Genomic DNA, 21760 nt, shown 5'->3' with positions numbered 1-21760 from the left:
ACATACAGCATTGTACAAACACATCCATGTGTGTATGTTGCTAAGTTTATACACACATGCATGCACACACATAGACATTTGGCCGATGGTCATATCTGATTCATGTCGAATTGTTCTTGATGTCTCCATACATGAATATGTAGGGAGGCGGCCAGTGCGGAAGAGATCACATATGTACATAATATACATAACAAACACAAAGTCATCAACAGAACTGCTCAGAAAACCTTCTCAAGCTCACACCAGCTAGTGATCAAGGCTTGAGCGACAAGCTTATTTGGACAAACACAAAAAGAACTGTAAATTCCCTCGGGAAACCCAAATTTCTTCTGAAATTTCCCCCATAGCGACACATTTGCCCAAAACATATTAACTTGTCATCTGCTTAATGATTTTATCAACACAGGCCCGTGGTATATACAGACAAAAATGGGACGTACATCTCCATATTTCTTCCGTGAAAAAAGGTAAAGATAGAAATCTTAGAAAACAGATGATAGTGGTTCTTGCTGCAGCACTTGTCTGTCAGGCACAGAAAATCAGTTTGATGATTTAAGACCCAGCTAATGAAATGTCATTGGCAATCACTAAAACGCACTGTCAATGAGACCTTGGGGCCTCAATTAAAACTGACATCCTCATGTACAGTATATCTCCGAGATATACCGGCTTGGTAAAGCTGACTCATTCCGACAATGTGTAATATGTCAAGTCAGCCAAATATGCTCCGTTCACACAAGCTTTCAAAAACTCCACTTGTCACTCATATGAACTTTTAATTACCTGGTTTGTGTGAAAACCTCGGGGTTTGTTTGGACTGAACTGAAGTGGTTTGAACTGGGGAGTTAAAACTTTAAAATGCTTCAATAATCTACACAATACGGCCTCCACGCTTGTCCTGCGGGTCTGTAGAATGTGTTGTATGTGTGTAATAGAGGGAGAGAGAGAGAGAGAGAGCGAGAGAGAGAGAGAGAGCGAGAGCGAGAGAGCGAGAGAGAGAAGCAGCTTTTATGACGACTGTACCTCAGGGAGCTATTGTCTTAAGTACAGAACAGTTAAGCTTCATCTTTCCCTGCTGCATTGTGGTTGCGGTTCTCACACAGCACTCCACAATTTGAAGAACTATCTGATTGAGACTAATCGTATAATGATAAAACTGTGTGAAAATATTGTACTCCAATACGCAAATCTAGGCCTTCTTGTCAACAGAACACTATTAGTACTAATCTGACAAATTTTAGCCATTTTCTGTTGGGAATAATAGATATTACTACCGGACTAATTAGTGCAAAAGCATGAAATTATACTTTTTATATCATGATGTCATGATAGATTTTTTTTAGATTTTCAGTCCATATCAACATAGTCTGTTGTGATTATAACTCATTCTCTGTTGTTAGCTCATTAGTTTGCATTAATTTCTCTAGGGAGGGTAACTGTCCAGAAAATTGAAGCATTTAAAAAGCAATTTTTCCCCTAAAACGAACAAGCTATGGTATGAATGGTTAGGAATATAAAACACTTGCGGGAACAGATATGTTTCTTAATAATCTTAATTGAAATGAAACAAAACTTTCCAGAACAACCTGTCTGTTTCTAATCCGTTGACCAAATCCAAGTTGTGTTTCACAATCAGTGGCAATGCTAAGAGCTGCACTCCAGTGTTTTAGCACGATTAAGAAGAAAAAAACAAAACAAAAACCCTAAGTAAAATGAACCTTCACAATATCGACAACTGTACAACCAAGCAATACAGATTCAGTCCATATAAGTTCATTCATTTGTCTGGAATGGAGTATTTACACTGTGCAAAAGAAACATCTCGTCACAAACGTCAAGTACAGACTGTTCACGTGTTAAGAGTTGGATCACTTCTGGGTTCCTGTTTAATCATTCCTGTGGTTCCAGGTCCATGAGAAGCAGATGTTCAGGTCTGGACACCATCACCATGCTGCCACCAAGCAGCCTGACTGGTGTCTCAGGCTTCCTGAAATGGACCCGACACCGTTTCTTTCACAATGTTCCTTCTTGGACTCGCAGTCAAATCCACTGATCTCATTCCTTCATTCAGCTCTCTGGGCTAAAACGTCTTTGGATTGGTTTTACTTCATTTAAACCCTTCACACATGTTATAAAAAGCCTTCATTTCATTCATCAAAGCTCCCCTCTTCGTACTTGTCAACACTTCCTATTGAGTTTAGGAATAAAATTTAAAAATGAAATAAAAGAAGCAGTGGTTGTTTAAAGGGAAGATGGGGTGTTAAAATAGATGCTCTTCTACCAAGGAATGGGCTGATTCTAAAATGGCATCTTTTAATAAAATGATTGTTGTGAGTTTTTCTTTCTCTCTGTGTGTGTGATCCAGTAAAGCTCTGACAAAGTCCTGTCCTCTGCTCATGGACTCTGGACAGATGTTCAGGCCAAGTTACCCGACCGAGCCTCACATCACCACCTCCACAGATTCAGATGAGGCATTTTGTGATCACACACATATTTTGTGTCCACACTGAACATATCCCGCCCCCCACTCCCCCCCTCACATTACCGCGAGTAAGTGGCTCCTTGGAATGGGCCGCGCGGCTGATCGGGGACCAGCTTTGGAGAGGAGAACATCCGTGTTTTTTGTGATCTGAGGGCAGCGGACCGGAGCGGGCGTTTAGAAGAAGATGACGTCCTCCTTATTGAGGTCTTCTGTGTTGATCCTGTAGGGAGGGGGCATGCTGTGGCTGTGGCTGAGCCCGTGGACGTGCAGCTGGGGCTGGGGGTGGGGGTTAGGACTGACGCCCTGCGGCTGCAGGTGGGGCTGGAAGTGGAGGGAGGTGGGGCTCTGCGAGTGGAGAGGGTTGAGGACTTGGGTGGGAGGCTGAGCGGAGGGCTGAGCGTGGGACTGGGGAGGGGGCATGGGGGGCTTCTGAACGCTCGGAGGGTGGGAGGTGATGGTGGAGGTGGTGGATTGGCTGTCTGGTCCGCTGTTGTCTGGAGGACTGAGTGAATCTGGAAGAGATCGACCAACAGGAGAAGACATCAGACAGCTGCAGATTACTCCACTAACAGAAAAACTATTGGTAGACTGACATTTGTACTTTATTCATACAGCTGGCCTCATTCAACCTATCCGAAATCTACCACAGGAAATCATGCCAATGTTTTTTTTTGTCAGTGGTAATTGTGATGGAATAGGATCAAAGTGTTAAAATGCCTGTGTCAGCAGTACAGAGTGCCATTAATCAGAGTTAAACATGTGGAACAATGATAGGTGTTTACACAGGGTGAGGCTGGGCATGAAGACAGGCTTTAGAGGGGAATGTGCTTGGGTGGGGCAGGTTTGCCCAGGTGGAGAATGTGTGTGTCTCGTGTGTCTTTGTGTGTCTGTGCTAACCCGGGTTTAATAATGCAGGGAGTAGGGCGGACGAGAGGAGATTGTGTGTGTGTTTGCCTTGATGGACTGTAGGTGGATGCGCGCGCGTGTGTGTGTGTTTGCGTATGTGCGTGATAAGGTACCTGCGTGGTGATGGAGGGAGTGGGGCAGAGGAGGGGCAGACAGTGGGAGCTGCTGGTGGGGGCTGATGGAGCGCCTGGCCTTCAGGGTGTTGTCGTCTCGGGCTGACAGCTTCAGCGGCAGCATCTGCTTCATATCCACTGAGGCTGAGAGAGGGAGGGAGGGAAAGGACAAGAGAGAAAGAGCAACAGGGAGCAAGAAAAGAGAGACAAAGAGAGAGAGAGAATGTGATTAAACTGCAAAATTAGATTGCAATACAGCCTAGCCTCTTCCAGGCCATCATTTGATTTATTAAGAGGCCACCCAGTTGAGACAGCTAATGTGACCTTAAAGAGCCACTTAAATCAGGTCATGCCCATGTCAGGCAGAGATAGTATGAATATCAGTGACTGTGAATCAGACGGATCAGTATCCAGTTTAAAACGGAGAGAGCTGCAGGTTTTCACTGTGTTGTATACATTACCTGCAAGAACAAGGGAGCACAGAAAAGCCTCTTCGCCACAGCTGCTTTTAGAAAAAGCTAGCCTTATAAAAGAAAGCACTAACCTCAAAAAGCAATCAAAATGTATGCCCAGCGGGGTGCAGGCTGGTGGAAATAATTGAACAACAACAGGGAAAAGTCGCACACTCCCCTTTCCATTTGCTGTGACACTCCTGCACTCTCTCCATTTGTTCCATGTGTCACAGCAAATAGAGAGAGGATTGTGCAACTTTTCCCCACTACAAGCTATTATATATTATTTTGCACATATGTGAAATATAGGATATATACAGGATGTGTAAAATCAGCACTGTAATTACATGAACACGTCTGCAGAATGCCATACACATGTACAGAATGTGTCTAGATGTGCATGTATGATATGAAAAACTGAAACTATTCATATCATCAAATATATTAAATTTCCAGATATAGATAACATATGTACAGAACATGCACATTTGCATATGTGCATTAGTAGCTGTTCACCTATCAAAATAGCAATGCATTTGAATTATTGTCTATTCTCTTCATCGGAACATATTTATAGATGGAGGTAGCATTAGTACATATACTACCTCCATCTATAAATATGTTGTGATGATGGGGGTTAAGACTGGTAGCATATGTATTTGCTCCGGGACACTTTGACAGGATGTTTGGGGATTCAACCTGTGACCTTTTGGTTTCAGGATAGTTTCTCTAAACCCCGGGCCACTCTGCCACCTAATGGTTGCATGTAATCTAGTATTTCGCTGCAGCGCCTTACCAGTGCTGTCGGTGCGATGCGAGGCCTTGCCGCCCTTGCCTCCCTTCTCCTTGCCCCTGCTGAGGGCAGCCAGCTTGGTGGGGATCTGCTGCTGTACCCCCACCAGTTTGTGCTGCTGGTTGGTGGTGCTGAAGAGATGGAGCGGCACCTCCGTCTTCACCGGCAGGGTGGCGCTGCCCGCCTCGCGCCGCAACGCCTCGGGGTAATCCGCCGGCGCCACGGACAGGCTGGAGCGCACCAGGGGCTTCGGGGGCAGAGGGAGGGGCAGGTCAGAGACACTGGTCGAGCTGGGGATGCCAGAGGACATCAGCAGCTCCCCGTTCAGACTGCCAGACAGAGGAGCCACCTGGGGGAGAAGGGAGAAAGACAGAGAGAGAGACAGAGACAGAGAGACAGAGACAGAGAGAGAGAAAGAGAGAGAGATTTGTATGTTAGTCGTTGGGGAGAGACTGAATGTTGGGGGAGGGTCACACGTCATCTTCGATTGTTGCAAACATCATCATACGCGACTTCAAATTTAGTATCCAAGTTCACAAAGGACAGCTTCCCAACTCTGCACTGTAATTATCCATATTTGCGGTCGGATTCAGTTTGGAATTTGAGTTGTGGAACCTCATGTTTGCATGTTGTGTGTGTGTGGAGGGAGCCTGTACTGGAGCTCGTCTTTGAAAAAACTTTGAACAACTTCTAAAGAGTACAGAAGGCACACACATACACACATATACACACACACACACACACACACACTATAAATCGTCTGTGTGCCGCTGTGCCATTAAGGAAACACAATCTGTTGAAGAGCAGGGTATTTATGGGCTAAAGAGGGAATCAGAAACACATGCTACTCTTTCTGCTGAGCACACAGTTTGGTAAGTTTGGTATAGGCTTTTGATGTGTTCCAAGAGGCTCGAGGACAATGCATGCACACACACACACACACAAACACACATACAACAAATGAGAAACCTAAAACCCTTAATAGTCCCTGTGCACATAAAGGCGTGTCTAACTAAACAGGCAGGGCTGTTAGACAAGCAGGGGAACAAGCAAATGGCTCTCATGACATCAGTGGATAAAAGACACTGACTGCATTGTCCACTTAATTACTAGATTGAGGGAAAGATGATCTAGAGATCAAGTCGACATCATCATCCAATCTGCATTCAATGAAATGGACCATGAAAATGACTAAAACAATGGTGTGGTGTGTGTGTGTGTTTAATAATCCCACGTGCTGCATTACATGAACAATAAAAAACAACTTTTCACCATATATTCCAAACAGAATAGATCCCAAGTTTAAGCTCTTCTATGACGTTGTGACCCAATGTGCTGTGGAAAGACATAAATTATACTGTTTTTAAACAAAAAAAAACACAAAAAAAAACATGTAGGTAGTAGTACATGTAGTTTAAAACATGTAGGTAAAGGTAAAATAATTATTTTGTTTGTCTGTAAAACTGGCATCCTCAAGGTACCTCACAACTGGAATTGTTTTGCTTGTGACATTACTATCGGTCAAGGTAAGCCTGGAAACAACATGTGGTTTAGGTAAGAATGGGGGAAAAGGTAGGAAAGGAGACAAGGAGACAAGGTCACTTGTAAGAGTTCCAGTTATCTCTGTGTTCATATGACCCAACTGCAGGACGGTTCCAATGAAAGACAAGGAATTGTATCTGTTAGCTTTACAATTATACCAAATATATGCATATTGAAGGCTCACAATGGCCTTAAAATTGTTGCTGAAATTAGTCTGGATCAGGGTTTGACCAACATGGGTTTTTGAAGGCCGATTTGATTACTGATAGCCAATAGTAGCCAATAATAGCCAATATTTTCTGTCAATATTCAAAATCTTTAAAATTTGACCATTTTCATGCTAAAAAGATTAAAAGTGATTTCCTCATAATTGTATTCCTGTTTGAAAAGCCTCTGAAACAGCATTTAGACCATGAGACACAATATTATATATTCATTAATAATTGTTTGGAATCTGATTAAAGTTTTGTATTAGAATCAATTCAGTGTAATATTGATCAATCAATTATACAGTAAATGTAATCAATCAAACTGCATCACATTGCCATAATGCCAATATTGGCCTCAGCAAACCAATATGTGGGTCTAACCCTAGTTTGGACTGCAGTGTCTTTAACTAATGTAAAAGTCTCCGTCTGGTATGCAGTCCACCTGTTACGTGATTGATGACTGTATAGGATACTTCCTCCTAGAGATGGGAAACACATGATGACTGTGTTTCACAGGGCATGAAGGGCAGACTCATCCAGCTGTGACTGTGTGTGTGTGTGTGTGTGTGTGTGTGTGCGTGTGTGTGTGTGTGTGTGTGTGTGTGTGTGTGTCTCCTCCAGCTGCTGTGGCAGAGCATGACGGTAGTACCTAGGGCAGAGAGGGGCCCTGTGGTGGGAAAAGTCTCCATACCTCCCTCTCTTCCCTAAATCCCCCTTTCTTCTTTCCCTCCATCATTTTTTCCTCTTTCAGCACTCACTCATCTTGGCACACAGATGTTCCATTGTTCCCAGTGCGAGGTGTTCGGCATTAAACGGCATAAACAGCAGGTTTCCAGGGCAGTAAACCGTGTGGAAGCTGCGGAGCACAAAGAGCCCTGACTGACAGCACATAAACAATTAGTGCTGGCCGCCTTCCAGGAGCTTCCATTAATGACAGGCTTGGACTGGCTAATTATACAGCCAGGTTCCTCTCATCCCGAAAACTGCCTGGATACTCCCATATCAGCACATACACAGCTTAGCGTCCCGTCTCCCGGTGCACAATGTGTTGCCTTGTACACAATGGACAACATGGGGAAAGAGATGCTGGTTGCTAAACCTAAGTTGCAATATATGGCTGGGGGAGCAGTAACATGAGTGAAAGAATGAATGTGCCGCTCTGATCCATGGCAACTTAATTTGATTAGCAAGTGCTGTAGGCCTTAGTTTATGTCTTATCCAAAATTCTAAGTGCATCGAGATAATCGATAATTCATGTGGTTTGTGTGGTTTGTGTCAGTTTCACTTCTCCTGGGGCTAAACATCATATTGCAACATCTAAAAAAAATGTATGGAATATTTCATTATCCATATCTGAGGAATAGATGGCAAGCAAACATGATGCATGAAAAAGCTGCACATGCAACTCTAGGGTATTTTTTTAAATCGTAGAATGAGCAAGCTATTACTTAGGTGACCCACAATGAGTGAACATTCAGTAAATAGAAAATATACATACAGACCAAGGTACAAGTTGAAGGATTACTGCACACAGTGTGCGGCTAACAGGTGGGGAATGGCTACACTGACAGACGGAGAGGAGAAAATATCTCCCCTCAGGCAGGAGTGTTGTGCCTTGGCTCCACAAAACAACTGCCACTGGCTGCTTATAGAGGATGTGAGTCACAGGGATCTAGGTGAGTGAATATGGTGAGTGTGAGAAGGGTTAGGAGTTAGTCAGTTGGGTTTTCAGACCACAGGAACACAGTCAGACTACCGTGTCATAAATCAGCCTGGAGACTGGGGCCGCAGAAGGGGAGAGATAACGAGGTGTAGAGACACCGATACAGGACATTGTTTTACTACTGACCTTTTAACGTTTTTCCTTAACCTTTGCAAACCTCACCATGTGTTAGCAATGCCGTGCTTTGTGTTCATGTATTTAGTCACACTCACACCAGGAAGCTATCCAATACCACAGTTTTCTACTACTTTCTACTACTAGCCACTGTTCATTCAATTTCCCCATTCAGACTTTTCCAGCGGGTCAGGGGATTTGGATTCCTAACCTTTAGGCTACCATTAAAGATCAGTAAAGTGCATATTTTTTTCCCATTAATTCCTGCTGCGCTGTGCAGGCCATTTACCTTCAAAACTGCTGTTCAAATCCGACAAATTCCAGCTGTAACCTTGATTTGGCACATGTTTTATGACTTTACATCCACAATCTTACTGAGCAATCAGACCCAAGGCTTCTCCCTGCTCCGAGAGCCAATAAAAGAGCAGCCCGATGCATTCCTTATCAAGAGGCTAGATGACAATTTCGCAACTCACCTTGCATCCGCTCTGCAGACTGCGGGCACAGCAGCTACAGTGGTACTGTGCTGAGGGTGCTGCTGCGGTAACATTGACGAAGTGTGATCAGTTGAGATAACACATAAAAGAAGTTCTTCTGAAGTCACGACATGCCTCAAGTGGCACATTTCTTGCCCACACACTCACATAACTGCACGCACGCACACGCACACGCACACACACAGAGGCATGTCTTTTTGATGAGGTCTAATCATAGCTCTATGGGTTAGCTGATGAGCCTTAATGCTGGGTGGTGGTGATTAAATGTCTGTTGATATCAGGCTGGCCCGGAGCCTGGAACAGATCCTGAGGTCACAGCTGATGAAAAGACTGTTTGATGTGTTTGACGCAGAGGGGGAACCAACCGTTTCCAAATATCCCATAACCACAGCCAAGAAAGTCCCATGGTAGTGCCAACAATATAGCACTGCAACGCTACAGCAACTGTGAAGATACTTACAGACGCAGATGCATACCCTTACATCTGCATGTGTACAAATCCTGCACACACACACACACACACTTCTTAGCTGGTCTAAAACATCTTGGGGCCTTCATTTAATGGGGTTCTGAGTGCTGATAAGGTCTAAGGTCTAGATCTGATCAACCTCAGATCTCATCTTGCAGAGCATGACACAAACAAACATACCACACTACAATCTGATTCACCATTGCCGTTTCAGAATCTGCCCCTGTAATTATCTGGGTCCCTGCATTACTCATCAGAGCAGATTAGGTCAACTCAGCCAACGAATCCCTCTCTAAAGAAGGCCAGAGGCTGCGGTTTTCCAGGAGCCACGGTGGAATGTTCTAGGTTCAGCTCCTGCCGCAGTCAAAGGCCTGCCTGTTGCAGTAATGAGATGATGGGCGCAGGATAGGGGCAGTAATTCATGTCAGCTGGTTGTGTTTGTGTACGACTCGTCTTGAGTTAAGGCTCCGAGTAACCGAGGCGTGTCATCAAAAGGTCTTGTTACCGTGAAATACTTGGCCAGACACACAGAAACACGGACGGACGACGTGGTAGACTGGTGGCCAGGCGTTTGAACCACGAGTAAAGGTAAACGGATAAAGACAAAAATGTGGAATGCACAGTTGCTAAAAAAAAACAAAACAAAAACACATACAGGTTTGTGGACAGGTCAGGACTTGAATGGCCTAAATTATGTCATCTCTCAGTCACTCAGCCTGCTGTGCCGGAGGGAAGAAACGCTGGCCAATCAGAGATAACAGACAGCCATCTCTCAACCAGTTAGGAACGGCAGACAGTAGAGAGAGATTAATGACATCATCGGAGACAACCCCAATCAGAGAGGCCTATAAACACATCTGTGTGTGTGTGTGTGTGTGTGCGCGTGCATCTGTATACACACAGCATCAGAAACCAGTCCATCCGGTGGAAAGGTATAAGTTCCCAAGCTACGGAGTTTCCCTTACCTCTCTTCAACTTTTCACAGAGAATGCCAATAAACCAAGCCTGTATGGTGATACAGGCCTGTAAAAACACTAAAGGCTGATATTAAGTAACTTTACTGTAGCTCCTCGACAGATCTATTAGCACCGGGCATGAAATTACAGTCAGTGGATCTTTCTTAAAGCTCCTCTCCCATGAAACTCACAAACAATGGCCCGCATTGTATTGCGCGGAGAGAAAGAGGGATGCAAGTACGGAAAGAGAGGGAGGAAAGGAGGGAAAAAGAGGTAAAGAGAACTAAAAAGAATGCGTAGGTGGTTTCCTGGGCGAGCGGTTAGAACTGTATTCAGTTGTGCGTGTGTTTATCATTACACCCATCTATAAACAGGCTGTGGGAGTTGAAACAAAGTAAGGGTGGGTACAGGATTCGTGCCCAGGGGATGGAAGGAAGGAGAGACCCAAGGTAGGTAATTCATCTTCATCGCTATTGCTACTATTATCTCTACTCCTCACTGTCACTCAGCACCTCGCCCTCTTCTTCTTCTCATCCTTAAACGAGTTTATTATATATTTTTTTAAATATCTAATGAAAAGTCACCTTAAGTCTTCTGAAACTCAAATCTCTGTGAAAATATTGGCTAAAATTGTGAAAATTAGCTTGAAATATCTTGCCTAAATAAATCAGACTGTGCCCCAAACTCAACTGATTTTTTTGTTTGTCGTTTCTTCGTTAGCTTCGTGAGTGGATTTTAATTTAGCCAAAGCTAGCATCAGTTAGCTAGTCAATATTAGCCTTGTATGGTGAACTGTTTTCCCAACCCATAGTGCATATTGTGACATTTCTGTGTCAAATTTTGTATTTTGGTATATTGTTGTATGCCCACTTATAACCACCACCACATCACTAGCTCCCCACCTCGATGGTCTTCCTCTTGATCTTCTTCTGGTGTTCCAGGCGTTCCTTCTCTCTCTCCACAGCTCTGGTGGACTCTCTCAGCCTCTCCAGGTCCTGCTGGTACGTCTCCCTCTGCCTCTCCAGCTCCTCCCTCTCCTCTGCCAGACGCTCCTGCATCAAAGGATCAGCAAAGTCATTAAGTCTGTCAGCAGCATGGACCACTGGAAAATATACCCGCTGATAGTTGGCATCATTAAGAGCAAACATGTTAAATTTGAAATCAAATCACATTAATTTGTAAAAGTGCACCACGGGTCGCAACTTACATAAGCATAACATTATAACTGCAATCTGCTGGACACATTTTCCACAGTGCTTTACAGTACAGTGACTGCACATATTTTTTTTATCACAGTTGGCCCCAAGTGGAAGTTGAGCAGGCTCTAGTCATTGGGCTATACAGGACTAATAATACAGAGGGAACCAAAAACGTAGGAAACCTATATGGAGCTAATTTCATGAGAGAAGATTTATTCTGATGGATTCATTTCATTTACTTGCAGCGTTGCTTTGTACTCAAATTTCAGGTTCCCTGGTTGTGCACAACCTCCGCACACATCCTGCACAATATTAAGCTCCAAAATACATTCACAAGTTAGATGCAGGAATTGCAGATACAGAACTTGTTATTGAGTTTGCGAAACTTATGTGCAACTATGCATGACTTTAAATGCAAATACAAAACAGTTGCTGTAATATATAAAATGGGGCCATTAGTACAAAAAGGCTGTCATGAGTATTGAAACTGGAATTATTGTACATTTGCACATTGTAAATGTGCAAATCTTGCGCACAACCATGGAATCTGAAATTCAAGTACAAAGCAAAAGCATCAAGTTCATGAAATAAAGCCTAATAGCCTAGTATAAATGTTCTGCCATTAAATCAGCTCCATAACCTTGGGCATGGCCAGGCGCCTCACCTCCAGCCGTCTGCACTCCTCCTCTCTCTGTCGCAGCCTGCCCTCTGCGGTCTCGGCCTGCTGCCGGTGCCTCTCCCTCTCCTTCTCCCAGCGCTGCTGCTCCTGCCGGTGCTGCGACTGCAGCTTGTGGAAGCTGGCCAGCTCCTCTCTCTGCAGGGCCAGGGTCCGCTGCTTCTCCTGCTCCAGGAGGACGTTCCCCCGGTGGCGGCCGGGCAGGGAGGCCCGCTCCGTCAGCGAGGCCCGCTGCAGCTCAATGTGACTGTCCTGCTGGGATATGATGGCCTGAAGATGGAGGGGGGAAGAGGAAGAAAATAAGGTAAGGTTCTAATAAGGCAAGATAATAAAGTCCTATCCTATAAAAGGCATGGTGAATTGACACAACCAATGCCATGCTTTGTGCATAGTATCAGTGCACAGTGAGTAATGTAAGTATGCAAGCATCCATGTTCATGGTATATGGTCAATCACATGCAACTTCTACACTGGCATTTCAAAACTACACTCATTCCAGTGCTGGAGACTAGAATGTATTTCTGTAGAATACGGTGATAACTGCAGACAGCTACGCTCTCCGCTTGATAGTTTTCTTCTTTCTCTGTTTTTCATAATTGTGTGCGTTATCTCACTCTGTTTTTAATTACTTTGTTTATAGGTTTTAGATTTATCTGCAAATAAATTAAACTAATTGCAGGCAGGTAAAGTCATGTGCACACTGACAAACATGAATTTTTTATTATTTATTTTTTAAATCAAGCATGTAATTTGATCCGACATAACAACAAACAAACAGACAGCTCTGGCGTCTAGCCCTCCTAAGCGTGAAAAAGTGTCTGTCCCACTAATTATCAATGGTGTACACATGAGGACCAAGCACATTGGAGGCAGTGAAGGAGAAGTATTACCTGTAGGCTGTAGAGCCTCTGGGAGAGCATCAGCACTCTGTCGAAGAACTGGAGGGAGAGACAGACAGGGTCATTGTAATCAAACAACCACCAGCACCACCAACACAATACAGCATTTGAGTGGATTAGCAAGCTACTGATGGGTGAAAAATTTAAACTGAGCTAGCGCGGCTATGAATATCAAATCCAGTAATGTTGTGTAACACAGGGTGACGGATCAGAGAGCAGGAGCTAACCTCGGCCTCGGGGAAGGAGTTGGACCAGATGCGGTTCCAGCTGGCAGGGGGAGAGCAGCAGCTCTCGTCAACCTGAGCAACACAGTCAGACACACAGCAAGTCATATTTATGCAAAAGCAACACAAACACACTGGTTAAAATATAGCAGTGAGTAATGTTGTTTACTGTTATACAGGATCATTCGGGTCAAATTGAAGCTGATCCTATGAGAAATGGTATAATAGGGTTTGCTTGTCCCACATTGCTCATTGTAGACAGCATGTCATTACATTTTGTTTGCCTGATGGTTCTTAAGGATCAGGATTTGTTGGAACATATAACAATGTTCAGAGCAAATTGTTTCATCAAGGCTTAATCTATTTATAAACAAATAAAGTTACCTAAGAAAACAGGGTTAGAGTCAACATGAGGACATGGAAACTTTCCAGATGACTTGGTCTGGCTATTACTATTTACAGGAAATAACACTGTGACCGAGCCCATGATGTGTGTGTGTGTGTGTGTGTGTGTGTGTGTGTGGTGTGCATGTGTGCCTATGAAGAGTGTGCGTGTATGTGTGTGTGTGTGTGTGTGTGTGTGTGTTGATCCCCTACCGTCTGCTCCAGGGTGTGGCTGCCACAGAGGTCTTTGAGCTGTGGGTCGGAGCTGGCTCTCTGGCTTCTGTCTCTGCTCCTAGCCTCGCCAGAAAAGTTCTTCTTCTTCACACTGCCATCTGGCACAGGCACACCGATGCACACCGATACACACATATAAAAACACAGTGACACAAACACCCACAAACAAAACAAACCGACAGAAATATATACAAACATTAATAAAGAGACAGAACCACAGAAACAACATGCATACACATAAAACTGCACCCATATGCAAGCTATCTTGAATTGCAGTATTTTGTTATGAGGTACATGTACTAGCTTAACAACTAAGTAATCAATAATTAACTCATACACTAACTCAACCAATAAATTTAATCCAAGGAGCCAGCAGTCTTTGCCAAATTAGTCCAATTTATTCACATCGTGCAGTTAGTATCGGCCATCAAAATACAAGTGCAAACTCCATTAGATGGTAGACTTCCTCAGAGCGTGGAGTGTGCTGGACTCACTCTTGTTGAGGATGGTGGGGCTGCTGTCGTAGCCCCCGAAGGTGTCCGCTCTCCTGGGCAGAACCCCGGAGCCGCTGCCCTCCTCCGGCCGTGGGGCTGGAGCCTCCTCCCTCACTCCGGACTGCAGCAGGTTTTGCAGGTTCTCCACTGGGGAGGAAGAGACAGTGAGGGAAGGTCAAAAACTGGGACAGAGTGGACAGTTCAGAGGAATAGCAGTAAATTCAACAATGCTGATACGTATTCATTCATTTCAGATCTGCAGTAGGGAGTGCATACACATAAAGTAGATATTCAGACACACAGGTGTGTAAAATTCACACAATTTCATGTTGTCCTCTCTGGCTGTATCTAGACACGTGTTGTGTTGTGTTGTGGAGCTCTGTCGCACCCTCAGTGATGGCTCCTTTGAGCAGAGTCTCCCCCTGCTGGAGATCGGAGGCGTCTCCTCTGAGCAGCAGTCTGGAACGTGACGCCGTGTCCTCCAGACCTGCCACTGACTCGGCCATGTCCGCAAACAGCTGCAGCTTCTCAGTCAGAGCCTGGACGATCACCGCGTCCTTCTGGCACAGACGCTCTAGAACGGGGAGGATGAAATGGAAAAGGATGAGGAAAAGGATCCTTAAACAATGGATCAGGGTCCAAAATGTGTCACAAGCTTACTTCTGGTGCATCCCTACTTCAACCGTTGTTCTTTAAGAACCTGGCCTCCAAAATGAGAAAATTAATTTTTCATGTGGGTCCCTGACTGAAAAAGTTTAAGAACCCATGGGATAAGATAAGTGGTAGAAAGGAAAATCAAAGCAACCTGTAACACTTTTAGGATTAACATGGTACGTGTGCACCCCCTAGTGGCCATGTATTGCTAATTTTCCAGGGCATTCCTTTATGTCTGTGGATGCTCGCTGTCAAATTGTCTGTAGTTACCTTGAAACTCTTTGAACCTGGCAGCTCGTGCCTCTTCCTCCTCACTGAACAGCCTCTCTTCTGTATGTGGACAACTAGGGAAAGGAGAGGAAGAGGCAGGTTGGGTGGTGGAGAGATAATTTTCAGACAGTTTTCAGTTTTGAAATTCCATGCTTTCTCCACAGCTTAACTTCTTGGCTATATTTGAAGATTTTGGTCTGTGTTCAACATGATGTTCATGATGATAGTGTTTGGGCAATATGACTGTCAACTATACCATATCATTGTATCACTGAAGATTGTTATTCACAAGAACAAATATCACTATGTGTAAATACAGTGGGTCTACATCTACATAAAATTTGTATTAATATGTGTGATACAACTGAACAACATTTTTCAAACTCCAAGACCTGGAAATGATTACTTCCATTTTCCATACTTTTCAGGACATTCAGACCTGCATAGGGATCCTGGATGAGAGCGTGTAAGAGTGCTGTCTGAGTAATAAATGGAGGTGTAATCAGGAGAGCAAGTAGGCGTGTCCTCCTTAAGCGCAGAATCTCCCCTCTCGGAGGAAGTGCAGCTACCTCTCAACAGCTTGCCGTATGTTTGTCATCCAGGTGTTTCGCTCTTCCTTGGAGGCGGTGTGGATCTCGTACATCTCCGGCTCATTGGAGGAGGCGCAGATGAGGAACATGGCCTTCTCCTCATGGGCCACCTCCCTGACAATCAGCTTCTGGAGAGAGATCACCGACGGTTTGTTGTCCTGGGAGGGAGTGGAGGGAGAGGAAGGGGGGAAAAGAGAGAGAACAGAAGACATGCTTTCTGATTAATTGGGGTAAAAAAAACAACAACTGATGAATGACATTCAAAGCAGAGAGCTGTTGTGGATTACTGACTAAATCAAACGTATAAGAGTGACAATTCTGATCCCACGTATACCTAACTGTGCATCATTCAAGTACTCTATGTTTACTTTACTGTTTTTGTGTGACAGCTCATGGTTACACTGACAGACAGATGAAAGATAAACCACTCACCACTGTAGAAAATACATATCGCTGGTCCTTCTCTTGTAGCAAGAGTAACACATCTGACAGCAGCACTGCAAGAATATCTGGAAGGACAGAAATCAGAAATGACATTTCTAGTCTTCAGTCTGCAAAGTGGGAAAAAGGTAGATGAAAACTAGCGACACATGTAATGCTTTGATGTACAAGTAGAATTTTTGCATGTTAATTTATTCCAAAACAAGGTAGAGAGGACTGGACTGGCACATGCTAAATGTGTCTTCATTTGGTTTAGTCTAAATGTAGTATAGAAGTCATAATCACACTACTAAACAGTACAGCAGTGAAGCATCTTGTATTGTGGCAGTACCCTTGAGTCTGCCGGAGGCGGCTTTCCAGTTGACCGTTCCCTCGCGCAGCAGCCGTCTCCGGCCCTGCGCCAGGTCCTCCCTGCGGAACACTCGGCCATCTTTGATTTTGCCCAGTGCCTTTGGTTCCATCTTGTTGTAAATGTCTCGGAGCCGCGAGGCCTTCTCGTGGAGGTTGACGAGCGCGTCCACCTTGACGATGGAGTCTTTGATCAGACCCAGCGCCCGTGTCAGCTCCTCGTGCTCCTCTGTACCCGCTGGAGACAAAAAACAAAGATACAGTATACTCTCACTGATTCCACCAGACAACTAAGACTGAAGATATTACTCATATGGGTACACTCTTCTTCTCTGGTCATTATGCAGCATGTCACATGCATTACCTTCAGTGTTATGTAGGATGCGCTCTACTAGTACTGGGTACTTGGTAATGCGCTGTGTCACCAGCAGAATACACTCGGTCACTCCTAACCTCCGCACAATGGACAGGTTGTTGATTTTCTGAAAGGAAAAAGGCGAAAGGCTTAATTTAGAAGACCCATTTTTCAAAAGCAACTTACTGCACAGCAAGTGCAGTAAGTTGCATTTCAAGTCTGTCAGATCTTAAGTGTATTCATAATACTGCACTACAAACTGACGCACCGTGGATTTAGTCTCAGACAAAAAAAAAATCATTTCAAAAAATAGAAGAATGCTAATCAGTCTCACCCGTATGAGGTTCTGGAACTTCTTGTTGTTTTGCAGCTGTTCTTTGTAGTAGCTGACAGCTTCAGTGTGGTGACTGCAGAAATCTCCATAGCTCTCCTTCATCCTCTCTCCTATTTCACCTGAGAACTGGAGAACAAAGGAAACTGTCATCTCTGACACCCAGGCGGCTCACTGTTCAGTTTTAGCAACTGCAGTATGTGTGTCTGCGTTTGTGTGTGTGCCCATAGCGCAGCATGGCGTGTGTATGCATGTATAATTTGTGTATCATGTTGTGCATGTACAACATTGTTATATGATGTATGTAAGCATGTGTGTGCATGTTTGTATGGATGTGTATGCTTGATGGCCATTCCCTCCCTACCTGTGCAATGAGTATATCGGCCAGTCTGTGGATGGAGTAGTTCCTGTCATTGGGCGACATGAGGTTCTCTCGCCGGCGGTCTTTGAGGCGGAACAGGAAATGTGTGTGGAGCTCCAGGAGGTTCTCCAGGCGGGGGAACAGACAGTCCAGCCTGCCCGAGTCCATCTGGAGGTTCTCCTTCAGCTCTCGGACGTACACGCGCAGCATGATCTTCAGTGTCCGCACATGGTGCATCTCCGTCTGCATCAGCTCTGTGCAAAGGGACACATGGCAATAAGTTACATATTTATGCTCAGCGGTGTAAAGCACATACAGTATAATGCACAAACAATGACGTGAGTTCAAGACTGGCTGAATGAAGCTGAAATTATCTGAAAAAAGGGGAAAAAAAAGAAAAAGCTTAAATTTTACCTAGCTTTTTTTTTGTTAAACCTAGGATTCTACCACCAAAAATTAAGATCTAACATGTCTTCTCAACTCACAAACATTTAATTTAGCACACACACAATCAAAAATGCATATATCTGAAAAATACTGATGTACCTATCCCTTGTACTATTAAACTAGGGTGAGGACTTGCACAGAAACCTGGCTTTGATGTCAGTGGAAAAGGTTGGTGAGTGAGTAAATCATTGGGATTATAATTGGGAAGCCTCCATCTCAAATGTTCTTTAAAATCGTCCCATGACACCCAAGGCTTAACACCCTCCCTATACTCACACTCAGCATCTATCAAAGGCGTCCAAAGAAAAACACCATTGGCCTCCACTACTACTAAATACTATGAAACAAAGACATTAGACTCACCATATATCACATCCTGCCTCTTCACCAATTCTTTAGAGTGCTTCTTGACATACTGCTGGTCAACTGCCAAACTCCAGGACTCTGCTTCCAGATCCTGGGCATCTGACTCCAGATCAGCCCGCACCGCTGCATAGTGAGCATCTGAGGGAAAGAGCCAAGGCATCAACAACCATCACACATTACACTGTTAAACTCTGACTGTTAGTGCCCCCTGGCTGCTAATATAAAAAATGTATTAAAAAAAAAAAAAAACCTTATCCTCTATGCCAATAACTCAATGTTTGGGGCCAGTGTTTAGTGTAATAATATGATACTTTATTGATCCCTGCAGGGAAATTCTCTTTTTGCTTGTCCCCTTCCACAGAAGGGTCAGAGGTCAAGGTCAGTGACAGAACAGCGACCCCTGGAGCTAGTAGGGATTCAGTGTCTCTCTCAGGGGCAGCTGAGCAGGGCAGATGCATTGCAGACATGTGGGATTCAACCTAGATCATCAATCGGTCGCATTACCACTAAAGTGACAACAACTCTCAAACTCTCACAAAGTGATTGATGACACAAAATGAAAACTATTGTTACTATTACTATAAATTATAGTAGCCTAAAGGACACCAGGTAACTGAAGTCCTTGGATGACAAAATGCTAACACTTTAACAGAATGGATCCTCTACATTTTAGAGATACTGAATGATGATTTTCAAGTGATTTTTCTAACACATTTTCCATTTCACATTTTTGGACTATTTCACAACCTTTTCCTTTACTGTAGATTGTTTATTTCTTGACTGAAGATTTTGGCAGGTTGAATATGATGTATGGGGATAGTGACAGGGTGATATCTACCATTATTAAAATCAACAGTCAAGATACCCAGCAAACTCTCATTTTAGCAATCATTCCACAATTACCACATAAAATAAAGTGTAGTGAGATAAGAGAAGTGTCATTGTGTAATATCAGTGAAGTGCTTTGTATCTGTGATAGATCTCACAAGGTGCTTTAAAAACAATAGAGAGATTTTTTTCACTAGTTGGTCCCAGCTATCGCCACAGTCTGTTCAGCTCAGTGAAGGCTGAAGGAACGAATGAGGTCTTAGTGTTCTTTGTTTTAGTCGCAGCACATCTGAACCTGCGCTCTAACAACACAACATCAAACTCCTGTTTTGGACACAGCCGTCGGCTCCAGGGGTGCTGGTCTGTAGCTGAACCGGTGATCTCATCTCAAAAAGAGAATTACCCAACAGGGATCAATAAAGTATCACATTATTATTATTTATTAACAGATGATGTCTCTAATTCTAATGAGTTCATTAAAAAAGGGGCTTGCGAATAGGATTTTCACATTGATGCAGGACGTAACAGTACGCACTTCTCTCTTACATGATCATTCTACAGTCACAGGAATATTGGCTGGGCATTATGGCTGTGACCCTTGAACTCCTTTCTGTTGGCTGCTTGTAATGTTTGCAATCTAGGAGTTGAAGATTATTCCACTGTTGCACTCACTGTAAATCACTCTGGATAAGAGTGCCAGCTAAATGCCTAAAATGTAAATGTACAAACAGACAGTAACCCCAGTGCTCTGCTTCACGCTTTTATTTGGAGTCATTTCGACATTGTCAGATTTGATTTTCTGCAATAATCTTCTAATTCCTTCCTGGCGTACTGGTAAATCACGCCTGAAAAGTGGCAGAGAAGGAAAATGAGGAAATGTGTCACCATCTGCTGCTGAGTGGTACAGTATTAGTGATGCAATAGCTCCTTCATGATAAGGGTGTGTCTGATGGTACAAAACACGCTGTTAACGCAGCAGCAGGAAAATAAGATGGCTTTGTCTGTGGTGAGCTGCTACCCAGTAAGCCTGTCTCTCTCTCCCACACAGTCCAGCTTAATGAGACAGGGTGAGGTCACCTCTGACTCCCCAAAACACACTCCATACACTCTCCTCCCTGCCTAAAAGAAAACACCTTGAAGACAAAACAACCACTCTGCACCTAGGCAAATGTACAGATGTTAGAGGACTTTCAACAGATCGCCACCGTAACAGATCTTGAGTGCATAAGAGTTAGTGGAAAATTTTCCTCAAAGAAATCAAATTCAAATCTCAAGACAATAAAAATCACAAGAGAGTGGAATTCTTTACTTTGGACCTCCGTCAGTCAACTCACCTTCTACGATGATGGACTCGGTGGTGGAGGGAGCAAGGGAAACGGCGTCTTCGTTGAAGCGTTTGAAGCGCAGGGCATCCGTCTCGTCCATCTCCCCTGGCAGGGATCTGAGGGAGGACAACCACAGGTCCAGGGTGGCGTACATGCTGAGACTGGTTTGACTCCACCAAACAGCCTAACCTAACTAAAGAGCCAACATGCGCAAATACAGGTCCACAGTGGCGTACGGTAGTAATGACACCAAATCAGACACGAAAGAGAACAACCCAGGCAGCTACACGTTTCTTTCCTGATCCCTTTCTTCAGTCTGCTTCTCTTATCTTTGCCTTTCTGTCTCTCTCTCCTGCCTTTCTCTGTTAACACCTTTCCTGTGCCTCTCTCTCTCTCTCCCTCTGCCTCCCTCTCTCCCTACACACCTTTTTGAGTGATGCGGCAGGAAAAGTACAGTCTAGACTCAGTTTTAAAAAGCTGTTAAATCAGAAAAGACAGCTTGCCTTGGTATGTCAACTATAAATACACATCATAGGATGGCATAGAAAAACAGTACTTCAGCAGGAGAGACAGGATTCTATAAATAGTCAGCATTTACATAAACCAGATCCCGCAAACATCTTAGGCCCTCAGCAGCATTATAGATTTGAGGGAAAAGATATTTTGTTTTCGTGCTGGTTTGTAACTTCTCTACTGGAAGTAAAAAGGGATACTGATGTCCAGAGGCAACCTTTTAAAACCACTTGGTAAGAAAGGGTACAAATACAAAAACCTATTTCCAACTTGGGTCCCTAATAGAGGAGCGGAGATACTGGTACTGACCCTGAGCTGCTGTGGTGACAGAGGCTGTGGCCAAGGCCGGAGGCGGCGGCCGGAGCGGCTGTGGTGGAGCTGGCGGTGTGGGCGGCAGTCGGCTGAGCGCTTGGTCCCCACGGAGTGAGGGTCATGCCTGGGGCGCGGGACAAACCTGGGGGGCCATCCACGGCCTGGGCTGAGGCTAGGCCGGACTGGTCCCGCTCTCTGTCCCGCTCTTTCAGCACTGGGGAAGAGAGGCGAGAGACAGATGAAGGGGAGGAAT

At 44.3% G+C, this 21760-nt stretch overlaps 1 protein-coding gene across 1 annotated transcript in view; it reads right to left on the bottom strand.

The window, feature by feature from the left end:
* Positions 1 to 939: 939 nt before the first annotated feature.
* The window catches only part of arhgef18b (rho/rac guanine nucleotide exchange factor (GEF) 18b), a 43347-nt gene continuing 22526 nt past the window's right edge, over positions 940 to 21760 (bottom strand). Inside the window, exons 12-31 of the mRNA XM_078285617.1 lie at positions 21505 to 21721; positions 20692 to 20798; positions 18527 to 18667; positions 17720 to 17970; positions 17359 to 17484; positions 17034 to 17151; positions 16653 to 16907; positions 16313 to 16389; positions 15860 to 16038; positions 15291 to 15364; positions 14755 to 14940; positions 14367 to 14513; positions 13852 to 13970; positions 13258 to 13329; positions 13022 to 13069; positions 12120 to 12401; positions 11159 to 11308; positions 4750 to 5095; positions 3502 to 3645; positions 940 to 2994 (exon numbers count right to left, since the gene is read on the bottom strand). Coding sequence (XP_078141743.1) covers positions 2657 to 2994; positions 3502 to 3645; positions 4750 to 5095; positions 11159 to 11308; positions 12120 to 12401; positions 13022 to 13069; positions 13258 to 13329; positions 13852 to 13970; positions 14367 to 14513; positions 14755 to 14940; positions 15291 to 15364; positions 15860 to 16038; positions 16313 to 16389; positions 16653 to 16907; positions 17034 to 17151; positions 17359 to 17484; positions 17720 to 17970; positions 18527 to 18667; positions 20692 to 20798; positions 21505 to 21721 — 3377 coding nt within the window. The 3' untranslated portion in view covers positions 940 to 2656. The remainder of the gene's footprint in view (positions 2995 to 3501; positions 3646 to 4749; positions 5096 to 11158; positions 11309 to 12119; positions 12402 to 13021; positions 13070 to 13257; positions 13330 to 13851; positions 13971 to 14366; positions 14514 to 14754; positions 14941 to 15290; positions 15365 to 15859; positions 16039 to 16312; positions 16390 to 16652; positions 16908 to 17033; positions 17152 to 17358; positions 17485 to 17719; positions 17971 to 18526; positions 18668 to 20691; positions 20799 to 21504; positions 21722 to 21760) is intronic.

The sequence above is a fragment of the Centroberyx gerrardi genome, chromosome 9, assembly GCF_048128805.1.
Source record: "Centroberyx gerrardi isolate f3 chromosome 9, fCenGer3.hap1.cur.20231027, whole genome shotgun sequence".
NCBI lineage: Eukaryota > Metazoa > Chordata > Actinopteri > Beryciformes > Berycidae > Centroberyx > Centroberyx gerrardi.
Note: the sequence above shows the minus strand (reverse complement) of the source record. Positions and strands in the feature narration are given on the sequence as shown.